At 44.9% G+C, this 25,248-nt stretch overlaps 1 protein-coding gene across 2 annotated transcripts in view; it reads right to left on the reverse strand.

Annotated features, from left to right (window-relative positions):
* TMEM132C (transmembrane protein 132C) overlaps positions 1-25,248 on the reverse strand; it is a 464,089-nt gene that overhangs the window by 130,029 nt on the left and 308,812 nt on the right. For both annotated transcript variants that reach the window (XM_075898467.2, XM_075898466.2), the window contains exon 4: positions 16,226-16,409. In XM_075898467.2, coding sequence (XP_075754582.2) covers positions 16,226-16,409 — 184 coding nt within the window. The remainder of the gene's footprint in view (positions 1-16,225; positions 16,410-25,248) is intronic.

The following is a 25,248-nucleotide window of genomic DNA, read 5'->3' on the forward strand; positions in this document are numbered from 1 at the left end:
CAGGCTAGATGCGAAAGTGCAGTGACTGGCTATAACAGCTAGAATACATGAGAAAGACACCGTAAAATTGAGCATTTTGAAATCCTTTACCTTTTGTCAACAGTGTCTAATCAATGTAAGATCACTGCACACAACTTACTCTTTTGTGCTTTTGTTTCCTGTGGGGTAGGTAACAAAGAACCCTACTTTTAACAAAATGAACAACATCAATAGTGACTGACAGTGGACAGCATCTTTACTTGACACAGCTTTCAATGCTATATTTGACATGGATAATTTACAAGCAGATCCTTTGAGTCAGAGTCCGGTCTTAGTTACTCTTGTAAAAATCAGAGTAATGCCACAGTCTTCGGTGAAAATTGGATCAGTGTAAATCACTTAAACCAATGCAATCCCACTGTTTTTAATGGGGTTGCAGGTGTGTAAGTAATGTGGGTCTTAACCTCAATTTCGTTTCTCTCTGTTGGCAGGATCACATGATAGATTTAGGAGTCTGATACTACTCTCCCCTAAAAGACTTTTTTTGTTTTAACTGGTAAAAAGCTCAGGATTTTTTAATATTGGAGGTCCCAAGCTCAATCAACTCTATCAGCGTAAAGGTGGAATGGACAGGTTACAATGCCAGGATTCAGCCCTTCATATTTAATTTATATAGTTCTAGTTACAATATCTATCTATCTATCTATCTATCTATCTATCTATCTATCTATCTATCTATCTATCTATCTATCTATCTATCTATCTATCTATCTATCTATCTATCTATCTATCTATCTATCTATCTCTTCTGTTACAAAATATTATTACAAAATAACCAAGAAATTTTTACATCAAATATATTTTCTTAAAATCAAAATGTATGTTCTGTATCATTCATCATTACACTTAGCTGGGAAAACATTTGTTCAGTTCAAGAAACTTTAACCTGACAAATATTTGTTGGCCCGTTTCTATGAAGTAAATTAGAAAATAAATTTTTTTTAGATATCTTCAGATGGAGTATAATGAAAAACTCCTGAAATGTGTGGCTCCTTGTATTAACCTTCTGGACTCCTCTTTATTGATTGCTTTGTGTTTAATAGGAAAGAGAAGTTGTTTTGCATCTGTTATCTTGGCTTGGAGATCCATTAAAAAAGGAAGGATGAAGTCACAGCTTTGTGTGGCTCATGTGCGATGGATGGGACTTTTATCTACCAAGGGCCACAATGGGTATAAATTTATTTAATTTGTGGGCTCTGGATCCCAGTTGACCTGTGCTTGCTGATAAAAAATATGACAAACATGCATGGAAGTTACAAAGCATGTTTTTAGATTGGGCCAAGGCTCACAGCTCTGCATTCTGAACATATGTCCACTCACTCTCAGATGGGAACCTTCTCATCTATAGAGTCATAGAACTGTAAGGGACCTCAGGACATCATCCAGTCTAACCTCCTGATAGAATCATACAAATGGGGGACTGGAAGAGAGATTGACAGGTCAACTACTCCAGCTCCCTGTGCTGAGCAAGGATTAAGTAAACCCAAATTCTCCCTCAAGGGTGTTTGCCCAGCTTGTTCTTAAACACCTTCAGTGATAAGAACATAAGAAAGGCCATAATGGGTCAGACTAAAGGTCCATCTAGCCAATATCCTGTCTTCCAACCAGTGGGATCCCAGTCATATCATATATTCAGTTACAAAGGCATGCATGAACCACATCTTTCCCAATAAAACAATGTGGGGTCACGGAGCACACTTAAAGTATGTACAGAGATATTCTGAGTAACACTAAAAGAGAAAGAATCTCAGCTATGCATTACTGTTATCGAGAGGATGGTTTGTGAAGCTCAGACATCATCCAGGTCACACAAAAGCACATTCCCCTGAACTGGGGTTAACCAGTAGTTCACAGGATGCTATTAAACAAAGGGAAGGATACACTGAGCATATGTGTCACTCCCAAATCTACCCAAAGAGGCAGAAATAAATCTAAATAGAAAAATATAGTAATTCTCTGCATGTACATCTATCCCAGGTTACACAGACCAACTGGGAGTTTGGCATCCTCCCCATTTTATAAATGACACAGAGAGTCTAGAGTAAAGCCAGCATATAGCCCAGTGTTTCTAACCTGCAGGTAGGCCTTCACCACTTTGAATAGCTGGGTTTTGTGCAGGCAAAGTATAGAGACAAATTTTATCTCCCTGACTCAAAGCTAGGGAGCTCCATGCCCACAATTTTATTTTATAGGCTACTTTGCTAGCTTCAGCCTTTCTGTGCCACTTAACATGGGAGTCTGAAAGTTTTGCACTAGCATTTCTGCACCAAAGTGAATTTCCTTTAGGAACTAGTGAACTATCCTGCAGGAAAGAGACTTACTTATACTGCAGATCTTGCTCTACTGGTTTGGGTATCAAACAAGCAGTGAACAAGTGCATGGTTCTGCTGATGGACCTTTCCATAGTGAATTTTTAGTAGGATAAATGCCTTTTAAATACAACTATTTATCAATTGGAGTTGCCCCCATGAATAAAAGTCTCGTGTACAAGCTTCTATCTTTTGGTCCAATGTTGAACTGCTCATAAATGTTGGATGTGCACCACAAATGTGAAGGTGTTGGAGGGATTTTTGTTTGTTTTTTATCTCATTAGTTGGCAAAAATCAATACAGCTGGCTGAGATTGCTCATTATAGGGTAGAAATTTGAGAAGGCTGTGGAAAGTAAGCTGAGCAACGCAGTACACCTTAATTGGCAAGCTCTAAGGTTAGCTGTGATTAATTGAAGAGCTTTTCAAAAGCAGCTTTGAAGATAATTAATCAAGCTCCTATGAAAGCACTTTTCTAATTGATCCAGGAAGAAGTAACATCAAATCAGAATTGTTCTAACAGAACACAATTCTTCTTAGATAACAGTTCTATAGTAGAGATTGCTCTTTTCTATAAGTTTTGGTACATTTTTATTTGATGGGGAAATCTTTTTCTCTCTCTCACACACACCCTATATGAATTTTATAGGCCTTCATTTCCTTGCATCATGATGGAAATCTATTTTCACTGTTTGTTATCTTACACTTGTCAGTAAGAGGCACATACATCCTCGTTAACATCAGGGCTGTGTCTACACTGGGCCACTTATTCCGGAAAAGCAGCCACTCTTCCGGAATAACTTGCCAGCTGTCTACACTGGCCGCTTGCTTTTCTGGAAAAGCAATGACGATCTACTGTAAAATTGTCAGTGTTTTTCCGGAAAAACTATGCTGCTCCCGTTCAGGCAAAAGTCCTTTTCCGGAAAAACTGTTCCGGAAAAGGGCCAGTGTAAACACAGTAGTCTTTTCCGCAAAAAAAGCACAGTAGTCTTTTCCGCAAAAAAGCCACGATCGCGAAAATGACGATCGGGGCTTTTTTGCGGAAAAGCGTGTCTACATTGGCACGGGCGCTTTTCCGGAAAAAGTGCTTTTCCGGAAAAGCATCCTGCCAATGTAGACGCGCTTTTCCGGAAATACTTATAATGGAAAAACTGTTCCATTTTAAGCATTTCCGGGAAAGGGTGCCAGTGTAGACGTAGCCCAGATGTCCCAGAATGAAAAATAAATGACTCAGAGATCATGGATACTGAAGCCAAGTGGCAAAATCAAGCTTTTGGTAGCGCAAAAGCCAATTGGGAATGCCTCTTTGATACAATGCCCCCAGTGGTAATCATTTAGTAAACATTCTTTGTGAGTGAGAGTAAAAACCATGAAAAAAATAGAGCTGGTTGGAAGATGGTAAGTACTTGTTGTGGAAAAAATAATTTCTAATTATTAATACAGACCTTTGTTTTTTATATTAAAAAACAAACAAAAAACATTCATTTTTGAAAATCCAAAACCAAACTCTTTTTTTATTATCAAAACCCAACATTTGTTTCTGGTTTTTTTTCATGTTTTTATTTTATTCATTTTTTTAATTGAAAACCTAAGCACTGCAACATAAATTAAAAAAAGGAAAAAAAAGTCTACTTTTCATCACCTTTTTTCAAAAAAAGAAAAATGTCCCTGGATCTTTAAAACAGCAATAAGAGACACATTTTTGTCACTGTTATACCAGTGTTTATTTGGAGAAATTCCATGAAATCAATGGTAGTATCTGTGTAACGGAAAGCAGAATTTCAGCTAGGGAGAGCTGTACCAAAAATGTAGCTATTGTGCATCTCAGGGTATATCTACACAGAAAAGTTATTTCGAAATAACTTTCATAGTGTCTACACAGCCAAACCGCTATTTTGAAATAAATTTGAAATAGTGGAGCGCTTTCTCAAAATAAGTGCTGTGTAGAGACTTATTTTGAAATAGGGGGCCTCCAGTCTTCCCAGGGTGCCCTGGTGGCCACTCTGGCCTCAACCAAGAACACTTCTCTCTCTCACCCTCTCCCCAGAGCCCTTAATGGGGTAGACTCTGGCCACAGTGCCTGTGCCAGCTCCAAGCCTGCCAGCACAGAGCCAGCAGTCACTGCCCCTGACCCAGTGGCCCCAAAACATGAGCCAGCAAGCCACTGGCAGCCAGCCCTCCACCATTCCCCAGGTGCAGTCTGCCAGCTCCCAGGAGCCTGCCAGGGCCTGGAGAAGGCGGGCGCCTTCCTGGTCCAGGGCGGAGATCAGGGAACTTATTCAAGTTTTCCCTCCAACGTCCATGATCTTCACTCTAGATGGAGAAACACTGCCGTCTCTGGCAGGATAGCTGCCAGCTTGGCCACCAAAGGCCACATGCGAACCCAGGAACAGGTGCGCATGAAAATCAAGTTGGTTCGGTGAGACCCCCCCCAATCCTGAGCCCTGAGATTCCCCTCCCGCTTCTTCCCCTTGTGTCCCCCTTCCAGCTCCCTCCCCCCAGGTTTTCCACTCCCCTCTCCCACCCTCTCTTCTCTCCTCTCCTGCCTCCTTTCCACATTCTCACCAGAGATTCATTCCCTCCCACCCCAGTTTTGTTAAATAAAGAGAGTTTGTATTCATGAAAATATGTGTATTTTATTTGACATCAGGGAGGGGAGTTAGGGAGGGATAAGTGGAAGGACGCGAGGGAGGAAAGAGCCACAAGCCCCCAGTGGGACAGACCAGGGAGGCTCTTAGTGCTCCTCAGGGTGGAAGCTCTTCTGCAGGACCTCCTGGATACTGACAGCCCCCTGATGGACCTCCTGGATGGCAGCCTGCAGAAAGTGCAGCCAGGCTCACAACAACGCATCCATGAGAAGCACCAGAGCACCCAGGGGCAGCTCTGGCTCCATGTTGTCAAGTACTGTGGTGTCCCGAGTGAGGGCAACCAGAGCACGCAGAGACAAAATGCTTTGCTGTCCCTCAGAGATATAGACAAGCAAGCAGGGAGACCTGAGAACTGGCTGTCTGGGGGAGAGGGGTGTCCCTTTAAGCACAGACCTCAGATAGCCTCAGGCAGAAGCCCCTCACAGTAAATCCTGACCTGGTGCCCTGCCGGACCTGGTTCCGGCTGGCCTTAAATGCGATTCAGAGTCCACTCAGTATGGACACGCTATTTTGAAATAGCAAAATGCTATTTCGAAATGCATTTTGTGTGTAGATCTGTTATTTCGAAATAACACTGTAGTGTAGACATACCCATATACAGTTACTTGTCAATAGCCATTGGGTGACGTGGGGTAAGTCACTTCATCCCTCTTGTGCTTCCATTTCATAGCCTATCAAGTTACTTGCCTATCCTGCTAATAACATGGTTGTGTTAATTTAGATTAATTGGGTCATGGTTAAGAGCTGTAATGTAAGAAATCTGATAAAGGCTGTTCTGCAGCACAATGTGCCCTGCCTGCCCAGTGCCTCAGATTGGAGCAACTGGGGGGGTGACATACCTGGCCAGAGGTGTTGTAAAGCTGCTCTCAGCATCCCCGCAGGCCCTTTCTGTTAGCTTGACTGATGTCTGGGTTCAAGTGTAATACACTAGGCCTTATGTCTGCCCATAGCAGTTTGTGAAGGCCTGCTAATACTAGTACAGCAGCACTCAACTTCCTGTTGGGGAGAATGGCTTTGCCATTGACCCACTAGGACTGCCAGATGCTTTCACAAAAAATCCTGAACATGGCAGGAAAAAAATTGGTTGACAACCTCCCCCCTAAAAAAACCGGAGGAACAGGGGATCAAAGTTGTTAAGCAAACTTTAAAAATCGCCATGCTCCTCACTCCCCACGCCAGATGTGCCAGAGGAAGAATGTCCAGTATTTTCTGGTTTTTTTTTACCAGACAGGGCCACGAATACTGGACTGTCTGCGCGAAAACAGGACACCTGATAACCCTAGACCCCCAGGGTACAGGTCCGTGCCCTTTCTTAGCTGGGGCCAGGACATGTGGCCAGGACATGTTTGTATATAAGAGTCTAGCAAGAGCCCCAAATTAGTGGTCCTGCTGCTTGTACTTGTCTGTTGGCATATGCTGCTTGCCTTCCCCTACACTCAACCACAAGCCTGCTGGTGCAGTGCACTGACTGGGCTGTGTGGCAGTCCAGATGCCATTAGGCATAGGAGCAGCATGGATGCAGTACAGCCGAACCCAAGGGATGTTTAGTGAATCAGGTTCCCTTGCAGTGCAGTGATTCCTGTTCTAGGGTATTACAAAACTGTTCAGCCTCTGAATACACTTTCCAATAAGTGCCATGTCTGCATTAGGGTAGGGTTGCACTTGAATGAATGAACACACGTAAGCTCACAGTCCAGGTCAAGTAACATGGGGTTATTTTTTATCTTTTGTCCATGTTGTAACAGGCCGTTTGCAAGATCAGCAGAAACTAAGGTTAGCAGACTTCCGTGGTTAAGAGATGGTCTCACCTAGATACCAGTCATAGCTTATTTATGGTTTCCCGGGATTGAAAAGGGGAATTTAGGACTGGACCTTTCACCCACACAGGATGGTAGGAAAATTACCCTCAGACTTAGCAGATGCATTATTATATAAAAGTCCTAAAATAATTGGTTCAGGCTGAGTTAAGTAATCAGGACACAGGTTGTGATAGATGACCACCAAAGCCCATGGCAACAAATTCACGTATATGATAATAAGTTGAGAGCAATGATACATTGACCAATAGAAAAAGAACACTTCAACATTAGAAACATCCCCTGCTGCATACACATCAAATATGTCAATGTCAGCGTCACTTAGGATAAAAGTTGGACTCCAGCCAACGGGCGAGAGGGAGGAGAAGATGTAGTCCTTAGAAGGGTCAGAATGATGGCCCCTGGTGACGGGGAAGGTGAAGATAATGAGTGAAATGATGGGCCAACACCTAAGATTGTTCTAGAAGGAATGATGTAAGTGTATGGTAAGGAAATATGGATGTACATTCCCAGTCTTATGAAATTGGGGTGTTTGTGACTGTGCTGACCGTATTAATAAACTATAAATATTGCAAATATAAAAGAGTTTCTATAGTGTGAGAGTTGCGATCAAGCACATTAGGGTTCCCAATCACAATATAATTGAATACTGGGCCTGATCCTGGGAGAAAGAACCTGCCAACCCTAAAGGTGGGTAATTAGAATGTAAACATGATCTTAGATCAGGCTACAATTTCCCCATCTGTACAATGGGAATAGTGGTACTGATAAGGGCTGTAAATACCAATTTAAAATGTTAACCAGCTAAACAATATGATTTAAACTGGTTAACCAGTTAACTGAGGGCAGGTGCAGAGCGGCTGGGGTCTCACGGTGGGACCTGATCCAAACAGGAGTAACCATGGCCTTGTTCCTGCCACCCAGCATGTGGCAGGTGGGAGATTACTTCAGCCCCGGCAGGCCCTGCTGCTGCTAGGATCCAGCTGGCTGGGTCCACCTTAGGTGAGGACTGTTTCTGCCGGTCCAGGCCTCTGGTTAACTGGTTACCCCAGTAAGTATGCAGGTGAGGCTAATGCTTACCAGGCAATCAGTTAACCAGTTAACTTTTCACATCCCTAGTACTGACCTCCTTTGTAAAGTACTCTGAGGTCAATGGATGCAACAGCTATAGATGTGTGGTTTCCTGGTAGCACTGGATTGTCCCTTGCTCTCCCATGGTATGGAAAGATATTTGGGAAACAAGGTCTCCAGAGCTTCTGGCCTGACTGCAGTTTGTCAGGAATTACTGACTGTTACCCCTTCCATATTCTGTACCTTATCCCAGGTGGAATAACCACATGGTGGGTTATAGAGGTAGCTAAGGGGAATCTCAGGCTCCCTAATATTCTCTCTTGATAATTAATGGATAAAATGCTCTTCAAAACTGCCCAGAGCTATTAACTCCTCAACTGTGAATCATACATCGCATAAAACTGGACAGCTCTTTTCTTCATTACTTTATAGACATGTTACCTACCAGCTCTATGTTCTTGGGGAGTCAGGGCATAGTACTCATGGAAGACCCTCAGTCTTCACAGCCTCTGTTTGAACCAAAGCTGAAAAGGCAGGGGAAGACAGACCCACACCCTCTCCAGACAAGGGCTATAGGATTAAGGAAACACCCCTAGCCTCATTTGCATCAAAGATGGGACAGAAAGACATTTTCATTAGCATACAAAATGGAAAACAGAGATTTCAATGCAAGAAGTGCATTGAACCCTAGGACACAGAAAGCAGGAAAGCACTGCCTGATGAGAAATCTCTTCTCACATCTGCCCACACCAGATCAGTAATTATCAGACCAATTTTAGTAAAAAGTTCTTTATTGGTATTCAAAATACTGAAATTGCCTAACTGCATTATGAGCTCCCTCAAAGGTATACCACCCGTAGCCCAAACAAAACAACTTTAGAATATTCCCTTGGACCATCCGTTTACCCATAAACAAATCTATTGTTCCTTCTTGAACCACTGTCATTTCTCTACAGACCCCCCTACCCATGCTCAAATAAAGTGTTCTGGATCTAAATTCTGCATCAGTTCCACTGGGTCTTCATCTTCTTCTGACTGATTGTGCTGGGGACTCTGCTCTACCTGTCTCCAGAACTGTGGACTCCCACCTGGGAACCCTGATCAGTTCAAGCTTCACAGAGTGGTGAGATCTCTGTCTCCTCCCACTCTAGGTATAGTCGCCTGACCCTGCCTTATGTTATCAGTCATGGTTCGCTAGTTCTAACATTTGTAATCAGAGTTAAGTTAGATTTAATATTGTAACTGTTTTGTTTGCTTGGGTGCCTTTTTACGGTTACTACCAAGAAATAAATAACTTTCATGGTTAAGCTGGCTGCTTTTCTCTCCTCCTCCTCCCTTGGGGGTGTTTTTTTGGCTTCCCCATTCGTTCTGCAATAAGATTCTTTGTACCTAGCTAAAGATCCCTGTAGTGCCCAAAACTCCTATGCGGTTTGCTCGTCCAGTGGGTTACTAGCGGAATGGTTTTGGCGTGAAAGTGGGGATAAGTAGGTACTGAACTTGGAGGGTGTATGAGGTTGGCAGCTTAAAGTGATGTTTGACCCAGCCCACTGAGTCCAAGGGCACATGAAGGTCACAGCTTGGCACTGCTGTGCAACCAGCCTACTGACTTCAGGGACATGTAAGGGGTCAGCTTGAGAGTGCTGATTAACTGGTCTTCTCAGTCGTGCTGTGGTAGTGGGCGTAAGTGTGTGTGTTCATTTAATACTAGGATGGGAAGAACCCAGGACTGGGGAACCTAGATCCTGCAGGACAGCTCCATTGGGAGGGAACTGGCAGAAGAGAGAAGTAAAGTTCCATGTGAGAACAGAAGTAACATTAGTAGCATACTGATAGAATTATCAACCTCTCCTTCCAGAAGAGTAACCCTAATAAAATAACAGGCAAATCTAACAGATAGAACTGGAAAGACCAGGACCACCTTTTTTTCACTGATACCCAGTCTGGCAGTTGCCATAATTCTTTTGTTCATTACCATCATCAACTTCTTAGTGCTTGTATTTATTTGTCCATGCCAGCGACCCAGGTAGCCAGGCCCTGCTACAAGTTTCCATGTTGACTCCTGGATGAAGTTAAATCGATTATTCAGTTGTGATGTCCTACCACCTGCTCCACTGAACCCTGTCCTACATGGATCGGTTGATATTCTAGTTTCAGTTCTTTCTGACGTTGTCAATTCTTTAATCTTTTCTGTTCCATTACAGTGGAGCTGCAATTGCTCTAATCCCTTAAAAAAAAATCTTGTTTTCCCCATTTCTCTCCTATTTTTAGATAATTAGAAAGAAGGTAATAAAAAAGTGTGATCTTTCCTGTTTCATAAGTTTTAGTCTAGCATTTGAACAGCTCATCTGAGAAACACTTCACTTTTGTGATCTTGGTGTTATATTTATCCCAACAAAAGGTTTATTGTTTCCAACCTCCTGATATTTATTTTTCCTTTCTCCTTTCTTACATCTGGTATTTTTTTATGTCTTGTCCAATATCTTTTGCCTTCATAATCTGATTACTGCTCCAAAGAGCAGGAACATAACTTTTATCCAGCTAAAAGACAGTGCTGTCCTCATATTAAGTTTCCTTCTAGATATACATCTACAGATAGATAAACATTTTAAACATTTTTTGCTAATCCATGTATATATTTTATATTATTTTACTGTACCCAGCAGTCACATTTCCCTGTAACTGTGCACTTGAGCAGCAACTCAGGACAGATTTAAATAGTGCCCAGCTGATTTACCAGAGTACCCAAAGCTAAGGGTTTTTTTTTCCAATGGTAGTGAACATTTGCACATGCATTGGTGCATGAAAAAGATGTAGAAGCACATAGTAGTCCCAGCCATTGTAATCTAAATAAGACAACACTGAAAAAGGATTGGAGAGGAAACACAGAGACAGACTTTCCCAGACCACACAGCAGCGTCAGAATCAGGACCAGGAACCACATGTCCTGAATCACAATCTGCTGCCCTAGCCACTGGCTCACACTGCCTCTGTCTTTGTAATTGCAAAAATTCCTCCTTAAAAGTTCCTTCCTCCATTGACAAAATTCCAAAAGAGGCAGTTTTGTTCCCTGGGCACGATTTATGTTTCAAGCAATCTGGTCTATTTACTTGAAACAGTTTTTTTCCTGCAAATTATTTAAGAAAAACACTTGCCATAAAACACCAGAGTAAGAGATGGGCACTTGCTTTAACAGTCTGTAGCTGAGAGAAACAGTGAAGTACAACTTTTCAGCAAAGAAAGCACTACACTCTGTCTCTACCTCTGAACAAGAGAATTGCCGGGTAATCAGCTCAGTTAGAGATTAATGTTTAAATAAAGAAAGTGCCCTGGCTGGAGCTGTCATGTTAGCTAACAGAAAACATGTGAAAATTCCCTTTATCTACTAATGCCCTGCCAGCAAAACCAATTTTGCATTGGCATCTCATCCAGTCCGATTCTATTAGCACAACATGTTATGGCTGCTGCCAAGTGTTATCACAAGGTACACTAGAAAAATGGACATACATAAGGAAGCTTTGCAAAGTGAAGAGTTTAAAGTTTAGTTTTGTCCTTTAAATCCCATGCAAAACCCATAATGCTCAATGGTACTGCCATTGGTAAAGCCCTGCATGAATACAAAATTTGTATCTGCATCTGTATCCACAAAAATGAGCTGCAGATATCTGCATCCAGATCTGCAGATGCAGATACCCACATTTATAAATGAGATCTCTGCAAATTTGCAGGTTTTTAGATATAAAACTTGTATAAACATCTTCACTCACAGCTGCAAAAATGAGCTGTGGATATCCACATTTCCATTTATGGATGTATATACTTGTAGATATAAAATGGATATCCACAGATCTGCAGGGCTCTAGCCACTGAATTATCCAAAGTTTCATCCCATATTCTTTATGCTCCCCATATTACACTATATGAGGCTACTAGAGAAACCAACATAAAAGGATGCTTTTTAATCTCTCAAAGACATGTTAATGTCCATCTGTATCTTGCCTCCAAGAGTAAAGGCATTAGTGATTATTTTAATATTAGCCAATTAGCCCATCAATAGACGGGATTTTCAGGTCTCTCCTCCACGTCGGTCTTCTCTCCTGAGCCTCCGGTCTCTCGCTCCGTCTCTCTCTCTCTCCTCCTCCTACTGCTTCCCTTCCCCCCTCAGCTCTCCTCAGCCTTCTGCCTCTCTTTCCATCTCTTTCTGTCTTTTCTCCCCCTCCTGCCTCTCACTCTCCCTTTCTCTTCTCCTCCTCCTCCTGCCTCTCACTCTCTCTCCGCTCCGACTCTCTTTTTCTCTTTTCCCCCTCCTGCCTCTCACTCTCTCTTCACTCTCCTCTGTCTCCGTCGGGGATGCCTGAGTGGGGTGGGCAGCATCCTGGGATCTGAATGCGCCTGGGTGAGTCCGGCTCCCTGCTGGCTGATTCCCTCTCCCCGCCCCTCACCAGACAGTTCCTCCTCCTGATTTCCCATGGCCAGCTTCGCTGCCCCCGACTCCCACCCCCCACCAGCTTTGCTTCCCACCAGCCGCCCCTCCCTCGTTCTCCCCTGGCCAGCTATTCTGCCTCTGACCACCCCCCAGTTCTGCTTCCCCCCTAGCCAGACATGCTCCTCTCCCGGCTGGTCCTTCCCCCCTCCCACTCCCGATCAAGGGTGTCCGGTTTTTTTTACACCCTACCCCAGTGACGTACACGGCCAGGAGGCAGGGCCATGTACGTCACCGTCCCGCCCCCCCTTCCCCTACTACCATGGTGCTTGGTTGAGTTCTGCGCTGCTCAGCCGGGCCACCACAGGGGTACAAGCGGCACAAGCAGCCATTTGGGCTCCCCCACGGCGGCCCCGCTGAGCGTGCAGCACTCAGCCAAGCGCCATAGCAGGAGGGGAAGGGGGCAGGACGATGTACATGGCCAGGGGGCGGTGCCATGTACATCACTGCCCCACCCCCCTTTCCCTCCCGCCGTGGTGCTTGGCTGAGTTCTGTGCCACTCAGCTGGGCCGCGACAGGGGAGAAAGCGGCAGCAAGAGGCTGTTTGGGGTCCGCGTTCCCCATGTAGCACAGTGCTGCACGGGGAGCGCGGACCCCAAATGGCCGTTTGCTGCTGCTTGCTCCCCCGTCACGGCCCAGCTGAGTGGCGCAGTACTTAGCTGAGCGCCACGGCGGGAGGCAAGAGCGCTCCCCAGAGGCAAGACTATAACACTACAGCGTTACAGACTCACAGACATTGGGCTACTATGTAGATGACGTATAAAAATAGATCAGGCAAGAAATATACAATGAATGAAAGCAATGAATTCTTTACAAATATAGACGGGGAATGGTAAATTCTGCCAGAAGATAGACTCATGTCACTTTGTTGGAAGTCATCGAGTGAATCTAAGGCCAGAATCTGAGCTAAAGACACTCTCTTAAGTATCTCCTTAAGGCTTTACATATTTATTGCAGTACTCTAAGATTGGCATTGCTTTGGCCTTTAATTCAATTAATTCTTGTTTTGTGGAAAAAAAATTGAAAATGTCCATGCTTCATTAAAATAATTCCTCTGGAGTGGAGTTAGGGATATGGGGTTCAGGATGCAGGCTGCCCTAGGGAGAGAAGACTCCCTCAGCCCTCTCTTACTACAGCAGGTTGGAGCCAGGTGACAAGCACTTCTTCATTACTGTTGTGGCTCCAGTGAGCACAGCTGAGGGGGGGAAACATTTCTCCTGGCCAGGGCAGGTCCAGGTTTGTCTGCCTCCTGTGCTCTCCTCCTTCTTGCCTCCTATACACCTGACTGTCCACTTAGTGGATTAGAATGCACTGGGGAGGATTAAAATGCCAAACAGCCCATTCATGCAGAGGGCAAAAGAAGGTACAGGAAGTGATAGGGAGAGGGACCAGTTTGCAGCCAGGACTAAGAAAGATTTCTGGGTGGAAACATTTTTCCTTCTGCTAAGAGCTAAGGGGAAATAGTCTTCCCAATTACCCACTTAACCACTCGGTCACTCCCCTTACTCCTGCCTAACCACTTAGTCTCTATTTATCTCCTTATGCTACATTTTAAGCATGGAACAGCTCCCTTTAGCTGCTTGTTCAGCAAGACAACACCTCGGCCCTGATCAGCTGAGCTCCCTGCCTGTGAGTGAGCTTTGAACTCCTGAGTGGAGCTCAGTAAACAGCTGCGGGGTCATGTAGCTTAGTGGGAACTATGGTTCTCTGTCAATGGCCCCCTCAGCCTGCCACCCCTCCCTGCTGCTGGTTCCTTTGGCCCTGCTGCTGGTTTGGCAATGTAATTGCCCCTTCCCTGCTGCCATAACCGCTGCTCCAACCAGCATGCCAGCATGGTAGCCCTGGCCTGCCCTAGCCCCAGCTGGGTTGCTGCATCCCTGGCATGCAGCCCCCATCAGGCTGCCACAGCACAACACTGCTGCTGAGTAAGCACATGCGTGCTGCCCCCAGCCCCAGCTCACTTGCCAGGCTGCTACTGGAGGAGCAGCTATATGTTCCAAGCCTCAGCTCTGGCATCCCAGGAGCAGCAACCCACCCTGGTCCCAGCCCTGCTGCCGGAGGAGCAGCCCATGTGTCCCAAGCCCTAGCTGCTGGAGGAGCTTGCTCAGCTGAGCCCCCATATTCTCACCACTACCAGCAGCACCTCACCTGCTTCCACCAGCTCACGGCTGCTTCCACTGGCACATAGCTGCAACAGGTTTGGGTGGGCAGAGAAGAGGAAGAGCACTGGCTGCCGGCACATAGCCCAATCTGCAGCCTCTCTGCATGCCCTCCCACCCCCGGGGCTGGTGCTGCAGCTGCCTGCTCGCCATAAGGCTCAAAGGGCAGTTCAGGCTCTCTGTTGCATGGGGAAGAATGGGCGGGGCTGCCCTGTGTGCCACTGAAAATCAGCTTGCATGCCATGAGTGGCACATGTGCTGTAGGTTGCTGACACCTAATCTAGACAGGGCTTAGTCCTGCCATGAGGAGAGGACTTGATGATCTCTCGAGATCCCTTCCAGTTCTAGCATTCTATGATTCTAGATTTAGCTGTAGAGGTAATCAAAGGTAAAATTTCTCTCACAGACCAGTGCTGTAGCACACAACTCTCTACTTACTTCAGTGAACTTCAGCTCTACATGAGCAAATCTCCACAGGACATTGATAGGAGTTCTACTGCCAGAGGGTATAAGCTGAATAGTGCCATACTCATCACAAACTATAATTCTTCCCCAATTATCTAGCACATGACAATATTATGAAATTAAAGGCAAAATCACATAACAATATAGTAAATAAAAGAGGGCCAGCATTTTACCCACAAAACCATGAACAGAAAGTATCTTTCAGTGTTAAAATCTGTGCTGGTCCTGTAACGTTGGTAAACATCTTGTTTTTATATGAATATCATTCAAGCTGCTCCAGTTCATGAACACATTGACTTCAGTGGGAGTAGGTTTAAAAAAAATAAACTAGAGGAGAAAATTCCCTAGAAAAGGTAGGATATTCAAGCAAAATCTGATCAGAATAGACTCATTTACAGTGATTTCCCAAATGGACCAAAGGCCTTTTCTTTCTTTTAAAGATTCTTTCTGTTCTCTCCCTAAAACCAAAGTGCTCTTAGGGAAGAGCCAACTAATTAATATGGTTTTCATCCTGTAAATGCTGAGCATTTTCAACACTTATTTATTAACATGATTTGCAGCCTCCAAGACATGATCAGAATCACCTAGCCTCTGTTTGCCAAAAGCTTGGAATGGGTGAAGGGGAGGGATCACATGATGCTTACCTGTTCTGCTTGTTCGCTGTGGGTCACCTGGTATTGGCCACTGTCAGAGGACAGGATACTGGGCTAGCAGGACCTTTGGTCTGACTCAGTATGGCTGTTCTAATCTTCCTATGATCAAACTTTATAGCACTTAATGAAGAAATTAAAAAGTGACCACATGTATATTTGCTTCTGTTACCAACTGGTAGCCTAGAAGGAGCTGGGAATGAATGGTTTAAAACAGGGGAACTTCAGGTTTAAAGAGCAAGGGCCAGATCTTTTAAAAGGGGCAGAATCTTTTTTTGTGTGTGTGTGTGGGCAGTTAGTTGTGATTTGCACTCACAAGTACATGCACATGTAATTGTAGTAAGCATTTATTATGCCTATTAAAAAGATATGCACCTGATATCAACAAAGATTCCATCACATAGAGAGAACAGTATTATATCAAGGTGTGGTAGAGCCATCCTGATCCCAAAAAGGATTTCTTCCCCAATAATTTATTGGACAGAGACTACCCTTTGCCAATCGGTCTCAAAGGCTGTTTAGTACCTTCCCAGAGCGACAGTCATTTAAAGATGGGACAGATCACCATGCTTTCCAGAGAATCTCTTACCATTGCCAGTGGAACTATCCCTACCAGGTCCTTCTGGCAGATGAAGATTTCAGAGAGGGCTATGTCTGTTGTCCCCTTCCGAGGGTATTCCACTTGCCATGTGATTGGCTGAGTTCCGGAAAGACTGCTGAAACTGGCTATTTCAAAGTTCATCTGCACAACTTCACTGAATAAACTGTTACTTCTGAAAAGATGAAAAGAGAGAAAAAGAAGAAACATTAATAGTGACTGAGGATGGCAAGTGAATCACATTACCTGTCGGAATTTGTAGTTATTTATATGCAAACACAAAATAAACTTTGCAATACAAACATGAAGTATTCTCAAAGTATTTCCCACCAAGGTTAAGAAGCAAGAGGTATAGGGTTCTGTACTTTATCTTCCTCCAGGTTGAGGTATATGATATAGGTTGAACCTCTCGGCTACGTCTACACTGGCCCCTTTTCCGGAAGGGGCATGTAAATTTCACCAGTCGTCGTAGGGAAATCCGCGGGGGATTTAAATATCCCCCACGGCATTTAAATAAAAATGTCCGCCGCTTTTTTCCGGCTTTTAAAAAAGTAGGAATAAGACCCTCCGGAAAAAGACACTTTTTCCGGAGGATCGGGGCCAGTCTAGACGCTCTTTTCCGGCTTTTTTAAAAGCCGGAAAAAAGCGGCGGACATTTTTATTTAAATGCCGCGGGGGATATTTAAATCCCCCGCGGATTTCCCTACGACGACTGGTGAAATTTACATGCCCCTTCCAGAAAAGGGGCCAGTGTAGACGTAGCCCTCTAGTCTGGCACCCTTGTGTCCTGACTGTTGCTGAACCACAGAAGGTCAATACTGTCTAGCAGCATTAACAGTTCCACTGCTTACTGGGCTTTTAGAAGACATTTAGGGGTAAATTAGAGCTAAATAACAGCACAGAACACAGAGCCAGGACTGGTGGCTATAAACAAACCCTGTGGGACCAAAGGGGAACTTGGTAGAGATCCATCTAACTAAAATCATGCCAGGCCATGGATGTTGCCAGAGCACAGAGTACTGGACTAGAGAGGTTCACCCTGTAAAATCAAAGATATTCACTCAAGTGCATGTTTTTATAATTTTGCAAATTTGATTCAACACTGTCAGTGAATCTGATTCTGTTTTTAAGTATGCTAAGAGAACCAAGAATATTTCCAGTGAAGCTGATGAAGATACACAAGTCTAAAACTGGTGCAGGTGAGAACCAAGCCAAGCTCAATGGTATTGATCTCAGAGTTTATCATTATAACCACATGAATTGTTCACAATGAAAACAATTTAAAGACTTTAAATGCAGCCGGGAATCAATGTAAGACAAAAACAGACCTGATATGGTTAAACAGAAAGGTTCAAGAGGTTATTTAAGCCTCAGAGGTACCCTTCAGAAAATGGAAATAAAGCCCAAGTGAAGCCAATAGAAAGGAGAGTAAGCTATGGCATGTGAAATGTAATGTGGAAATCTAAAGAGCAAATAGTCAAAGATATAAAAAAAACCCTCTAAAATTATTTAAATATATCGGGAAAAGTAAAAGAATTAAATAAATGAATCTGCTAAATTACTAAGGAGTTAAGGGATCAATTGTGGGTAGGTCATTGCAGAGAGATGAAATTATTTTTTTCAATTGCTTCCGGCGATGTTTCACAGAATGTTACTTCAAATAACCCCTGTTCCTGCTAACAAGAACAAGTACCTACCTGCCAAGAGCGATTCAATCTGGTTCTCATCAGATTTTTGTATGACTTCAATAGAGCAGCTTCAGTCTTCCCTACCATTTTGGTGGACCACAGGAAAAGGTTTACTGCTGAGGCTCAGCAACAGCTCAAGATGGACTGAGTAGGGGTATGTCTACACTACAAAGTTAATTCGAACTAACAGACGTTAGTTCGAATTAACTTTGATAGGTGCTACACTAGCGCTCCACTAGTTCGAACTTAATTCGAACTAGCGGAGCACTTAGTTCGAACTAGGTAAACTTCATTTTACGAGGACTAAGCCTAGTTCGAATTTACTAGTTTGAATTAAGGGCTGTGTAGCCCCTTAATTCGAACTAGTGGGAGGCTAGCCCTCCCCAGCTTTCCCTGGTGGTCACTCTGGCCAACACCAGGGAAACTCGTATGCCCCCCTCCCGGCCCCGGAGCCCTTAAAGGGGCAAGGGCTGGCTACAGTGCCCGTGCCAGGTGCAAGCCTGCCAGCACCCAGCTAGTAGACCCTGCACCTGACACGCCATGAGTCAGCCACCCGATGCCCCCCAGCCCTCCGCCTCTTCCCGGGACCAGGCTGGTGGCTCTCGGGAGCCTGGCCAGGATGGCAAGAGGCGGGCACCCGCCTGGTCTAGTGCAGACATCGTGGACCTTGTCCACGAACTCCACACTAGGCACAGGAAAGTGGCCCTCTAGGGCAGGAGAGCAGCCAGCCTGGCCACCCAGGAGCAGGTTTGCATGAAAATCAAGGTGGTCCACTGAGACCCCCGACCCTGACCCCTGAGCTTAGAATGGCCGTATTGGGTCAGACCAAAGGTTCATCTAGTCCAGTAGCCTGTCTGCTGACAGCAGCCAACCCTAGGTACGCTGGAGGGGATGGACCAAAGATAGTGACCAAGCCATTTGTCTCGTGCCATCCATCTCCAGCCTTCCACAAACTTTGGGCAGGGACAACATTTCTACCCCCTGGCTAATACCATTCCATGGACCCAACCTCCATGACTTGATCTCACTTCTCTTTAAACTCTGTTCTAGTTCTAGCCTTCACAGCCTCCTGCAGCAAGGAGTTCCACAGGTTGACTCTTTGCTTTGTGAAGAACAACTTTCTGTTACTAGTTTGAAGCCTGCTACCCATTCCTTTCCTTTGGTGTCCTCTAGTCCTTCTATTATGGGAACTAATGAAGAACTTTTCTTTATGCACCCTCTCCACACCACTCTTGCTTTTATAGACCTCTATCATATCTCCCCTCCGTCTCCTCTTCTCTAAGCTGAAAAGTCCCAGTCTCTTTAGCCTCTCTTCATATGGGACCTGTTCCAAACCCCTGATCATTTTAGTTGCTCTCCCCTCTCCCAGCCTCTCTCTTCCCCTCTCCCACCTCTTTTTCCTAGTCTCCCCCAGTATTGTTCAATAAAGAGAGATTCTATTTTTGACCACATGTTTTCTTTATTTTGTACATCAGGAAGGGGGGCTAGGGAAGGGTAAGTGGAAGGAGGTGAGGAAGGAATGGGGTACGCGCCCCCGATGGGGAGGACTGGGCTGGCTCTGTGGGCTTCTGGGGGTGGAAGTTCTCCTGCAGCCTCCCGATTATCCCCTCCCCCCGGATGGCAGCCTGCGGCAAGTGCAGCCGGGCTGATGGCCGAGTGCTGTGATGTGCCCAGTGTGGGCACTCAGGGCACTCCAAGCCAGGACTGCTTTGCAAGCAGAGAACCCTGAGAACTGTCTGTCCGGGGTGGGGGTCGGGTCCCTTTAAGCACAGCCCTCAGTTAGACTGAGACACCATCTCCACGCTCTAAGTCCTCATCTGATGCCCTGCTGGCACTGCTTCCGGCCATCCTTAACCCCGCTTCAGGGTTCACTTAATGTGGACATGCTAGTTCGAATTAGCAAAACGCTAATTCAAACTAGTTTTTAAGTCTAGCTGCGCTAATTCGAATTAGCTTAGTTAGTTTGAATTAGCGCTGTAGTGCAGACGTACCCTAGGTGTCCAGCTTTTAGACTTCCCTAACTGTGATCTTTCTCTCTAAACTAGTGGTGGGCAACCTGCAGCCCAGGGGCTGCATTCTGCCCATTGGGGTTCTATGGGTGGCCACATGTAGGGTTGCCAGATTCTGCTGGTTTCCATCCGTGTAGTTTTTTTTCCTACTGATATGTCTAAAGTGATACACATGTAAAGCAGGAGCACGTGAAGTGAGGTGTGCACTGACTGCACCCAACACTGACTGAGGCAGCCGTGCACTCCTGCATCCAAACAAAGTACAGCTATGCTACAAATTCTATGTATTCAAGTGCAGTTAGCAAAACTACCCTAGCCCAGGAGACAACCTTGATTACAACAGCCTTGTGGCCCACTGAGATGAAAGAGGGACACACATTGGCCCACTCACTAGGTTAGGTTGCCCATCACCATTCTAAACCCTTTAGCAAGTAACTACAGGCAGTCCCCGACTTACGTGGATCCGACTTACGTCGGATCCCTAGATACGAACGGGGTGAGGCAACTCCCGCACATGCGCAGCAGCATTCCCGGGGCTCGCTCACCTGGGTCCTAGGATCCTCCTCCTCCTCGGGCCGGCTCCGACTGGGGTCCCGCAGAGCTGCCGGGCAGAGGAAAAGTGCCTCCCCACGCCCCTGCCAGCAACAGGCTGCCCCCTCCCCTGAGCAACAGGCTGCCGAATAGACAAAAGCAGCCTCTCCGCCCTTCCTCCCCTCTATACATGCCGGGCTCCAGGAGCGCAGCAGCGTCCCCGGGGCTCGCTCACCTGGGTCCTAGAATCCACCTCCTCCTCCTCTTCGGCCGGCTCCAACTGGCCTCTGCCTGCAGCAGCTGGCCACAGGGACAGGGATCCGGCAGAGCTGCCGGGCAGAGGAAAAGTGCCTCCCCACGCCCGCTGCCCCCCCCCCCCCGCGGCCTCGCATCCTGCACGCCTCCCCCCTCCCCCCCTGCCAGCAACAGGCTGCCCCCTCCCCTGAGCAACAGGCTGCCGAACAGCAGACAAAAGCAGCCTCTCCGCCCCTCCTCCCCCTATACATGCTGGGCTCCTTGGGCAAACAAAGACTCCACCAAAACAAACAAAGTGCTGGCCTCATTGTGTTAGCAAAAAAAGGACCCTCCTCCTAGAACCCTGGGTGGTGTGTGGAAATAAAGCTATTAGCTCAAAGCATGGTGCAGAGCTGTTTGGTATTTGATGAGTTACTCCTTTAGTCCTGAGTTTGTCACAGGGACAGAAATAGATGTGAAATCTTCTGAACAGGGGAACAGACAGCAAAACAAACATTAGAGGGGAGTTAACCTTTCCCTATGCTATCCAAAACTAAAAAAAATGTTTGGCTAGAGTTTCCCCTACAATATGTACCAGTTCCGACTTACATACAAATTCAACTTAAGAACAAACCTACAGTCCCTATCTTGTACGTAACCCGGGGACTGCCTGTACCATTTTTCATTCTTGAAGTTGCATTTTGTCACATTAGCTCAGTGATTATTTTAGAAGTAAAACTTTTCCCAGCACAATGATTGTTTCCATGGTGGATTTTTCTTTGAAAGGGCTTAGTCAGAAAAATCTTAATACTAGATAATGTTTTAATTGCCTTTACTTACTACAAAGTCTCCCTCTCTTGAAAAAGAGAAACCTAGACATGTGTGGGACAGTGGCAGACTTTCTTTCATGAATTTATAGAGTGATTATGTGGGGTAATGTGATAGATGATAGATGTATAGGCATAGCAATTCATAACTCAAGATCAGTTCATTCCCACTTGAGAATCCTTACTAAATAAATCGTATTGCTTATAAGTATAAGGCAACTGTGATAACTCTAGTTTATGCACAAAAGGAATACATATTGGATTGAACTTGTAATTTATCTGAAGGCATGATTATATGCAAAGACACCTGGATCATCTGAGCTAGTGAGTTCATTTAGCTGCTAAAGACGCCATTATGCCTTAGATTAATGGTACTTGGAAAGATATTATTCTCAACATTTCTAGGCCTGATGCTGAGAAACTGTCAAAGCTTTGCATATGATTGGCAATCTCAGAGTTTTCAGGTGTGTTAAATATAGAGAAAATTCTAGCACAACTGCAGAACTGCTCTGAGTCACAATATATGACAGGAGAGCTGCCCCAATCAAAAAGGCTGAAGACCTCTGTAAATAGAGTGTGAGCAGATATAGAATCATAGAATCATAGAATACGAGGATGAGAAGGGACCTCGAGAGGTCATCGAGTCCAGTCCCCTGCCATATTGGCTGGACCAAATACTGTCTAGACCATCCCTGATAGACATTTATCTAACCTACTCTGAAATATCTCCACAGATGGAGATTCCACAACCTCCATGGGCAATTTATTCCAGTGTTTGACTACCCTGACAGTTAGGAACTTTTTCCTAATGTCCAACCTAAACCTCCCCTGCTGCAGTTTAAGCCCATTGCTTCTTGTTCTATCCTCAGAGGCCAAGACGAACAAGTTTTTCCCTCCTCCTTATGACAATCTGAAAACTGCTATCATGTCCCCCCTCAATCTTCTTTTTTCTAAACTAAACAAACCTAATTCCTTCAGCCTTCCCTCATAGGTCATGTTCCCTAGACCTTTAATCATTCTCGTTGCTCTTCTCTGGACCCTCTCCAATTTCTCCACATCTTTCTTGAAATGTGGTGCCCAGAACTGAACACAATACTCCAATTGAGGCCTAACCAGCGCAGAATAGAGCGGAAGAATGACTTCTCGTGTCTTGCTCACAACACTCCTGTTAATGCATCCCAGAATCATGTTTGCTTTTTTTGCAACAGCATCACACTCTGACTCATATTCAACTTGTGGTCCTCTATAACCCCTAGATCCCTTTCTGCCATACTCCTTCCCAGACAGTCGCTTCCCATTCTGTATGTATGAAACTGATTGTTCCTTCCTAAATGGAGCACTTTGCATTTGTCTTTATTAAACTTCATCCTATTTACCTCAGAACATTTCTCCAATTTGTTCAGGTCATTTTGAATTATGACCCTATCCTCCAGATTAGTCGCAATCTCTCCCAGCATGGCATAATCTGCACAATTAAGCGTACTTTCTATACCAATATCTAAATTGTTGATGAAGATATTAAACAGAGCCGGTCCTGAAACAGACCCCTGCGGAACCCCACTTGTTATGCCTTTCCAGCAGGATTGTGAACCATTAATAACTACTCTCTGAGTACGGTTATCCAGCCAGTTATTCACCCACATTATAGTAGCCCCATCTAAGTTGTATTTACCTAGTTTGTTGATAAGACTATCATGCAAGACCATATCAAACGCCTTACTAAAGTCTAGGTATACCACATCCACCGCTTCTCCCTTATCCACAAGACTTGTTATCCTATTAAAGAAAGCTATCAGATTAGTTTGACATGATTTGTTCTTTACAAATCCATGCTGGCTGTTCTCTATCACCTTGCCACTTTCCAAGTGTTTACAGATGATTTCCTTAATTACTTGCGCCATTATCTTCCCTGGCACAGAAGTTAAACTAACTGGTCTGTAGTTTCCTGGGGTGTTCTTATTACCCTTTTTATAGATGGGCACTATACTTGCCCTTTTCCAGTTTTCTGGAATCTCTCCTGTCTCCCATGATTTTCCAAAGATGATAGATAAAGGCTCAGATACCTCCTCTATCAGCACCTTGAGTATTCTAGGACGAATTTCATCAGGCCCCGGTGACTTGCAGACATCTAACTTTTCTAGGTGATTTTTAACTTGTTCTTTTTTTATTTTACCTTCTAAAACTACCTCCTTCCCACTAGCATTCACTATGTTAGGCATTCCTTCAGACTTCCTGAAGACCGAAACAAAGAAGTCATTGAGCATCTCTGGCATTTCCAAGTTTACTGTTAGGCTATGTCTAGACTGCAGGCTTCTTTCGAAAGAGGCTCTTTCGAAAGCATCTTTCGAAAGAGCCTCTTTCGAAAGATCGCGTCTAGACTGCAGGCGGATCTTTCGAAAGAGCAATCCGCTTTTTCGAAAGAGAGCACCCAGCGAGTCTGGATGCTCTCTTTCGAGGAAGCCCTATTTACATTGAAGAACGCCTTCTTTCGAAAGAGGAACTTTTGAAAGAAGGCGTTCTTCCTCGTGAAACGAGGTTTACCGCCATCGAAAGAAAAGCCACGTTCTTTCGAAATTATTTCGAAAGAACGCGGCTTGAGTCTGGATACAGGGGAAGTTTTTTCGGGAAAAGGCTACTTTTCCCGAAAAAAACCCTGAGTCTGGACACAGCCTTACTGTTTCTCCCTCCTCACTGACCAGTGGGCCTACCCTGCCCTTTGTCTTCCTCTTGCTTCTAATGTATTTATAAAAAGTCTTCTTGTTTCCCTTTATTCCGGTAGCTAGTTTGTGCTCATTCTGTGCCTTTGCCTTTCTAATCTTGCCCCTGTATTCCTATGCTGTTTGCCTATATTCATCCTTTGTAATTTGTCCTACTTTCCATTTTTTATATGACTCCTTTTTTATTTTTAGATCATGCAAGATCTTGTGGTTAAGCCAAGGCTGTCTTTTGCCATATTTTCTATCTTTCCAACACATCGGAAGAGCTTGCTTTTGGGCCCTTAACAATGTCCCTTTGAAAAACTGCCAACTCTCCTCAGTTGTTTTTCCCCTCAGTCTCGATTCCCATGGGTCCTTACCTATCAGCTCTCTGATCTTACCAAAATCCGCCTTCCTGAAATCCATTGTCTCTATTTTGCTGTTCTCCCTTCTATCCTTTCTTAGAATAATTTATATTTGGATAAAATATAAAGCTTCAGAGGGATAGCCGAGTTAGTCTGTAACAGAAAAAAACTTAAAAAAGAACAAATAGTCTGGTAGCACTTTAAAGACTAACAAAACATGTGGATGGTATCATGAGCTTTCGTGGGCACAGTCCACTTCTTCCAACACTCCGTCCATCTGAAGAAGTGGGTTTTGCACACAAAAGCTCATGATACCATCTACATGTTTTGTTAGTCTATAAAATATCCAGTATTAGAAGATTTATACAGTGTTGCTTGGGTCCTTCAGGGCAGGGAGCAGGGGGGTGCAGGAGTCAGCACAGGAGCTTGGAGATACAGGAGCTCAGGGAAGAGAGATGTGGGGGTGCAGGAATTAACTTTGGGGGTCGAGGAGGAGTCCAGGGCAGAGAGTGGGGATACAGGAGTCAGAGCAAGGGGTGGGCACTCAGGGCAGAATATGGGAGTGAAGGAGTTAGGGCAGGGGATTGAGAGGGGTGGAGGAGAGTTTCAGGGGAGACTGTGGGAGGCTCATGGAAGGATGGCTGCTTCCTAGGGCCGGTCTGGA

Source organism: Pelodiscus sinensis, chromosome Z (genome assembly GCF_052426305.1).
Source record: "Pelodiscus sinensis isolate ZL-2025 chromosome Z, ASM5242630v1, whole genome shotgun sequence".
Lineage (NCBI taxonomy): Eukaryota > Metazoa > Chordata > Testudines > Trionychidae > Pelodiscus > Pelodiscus sinensis.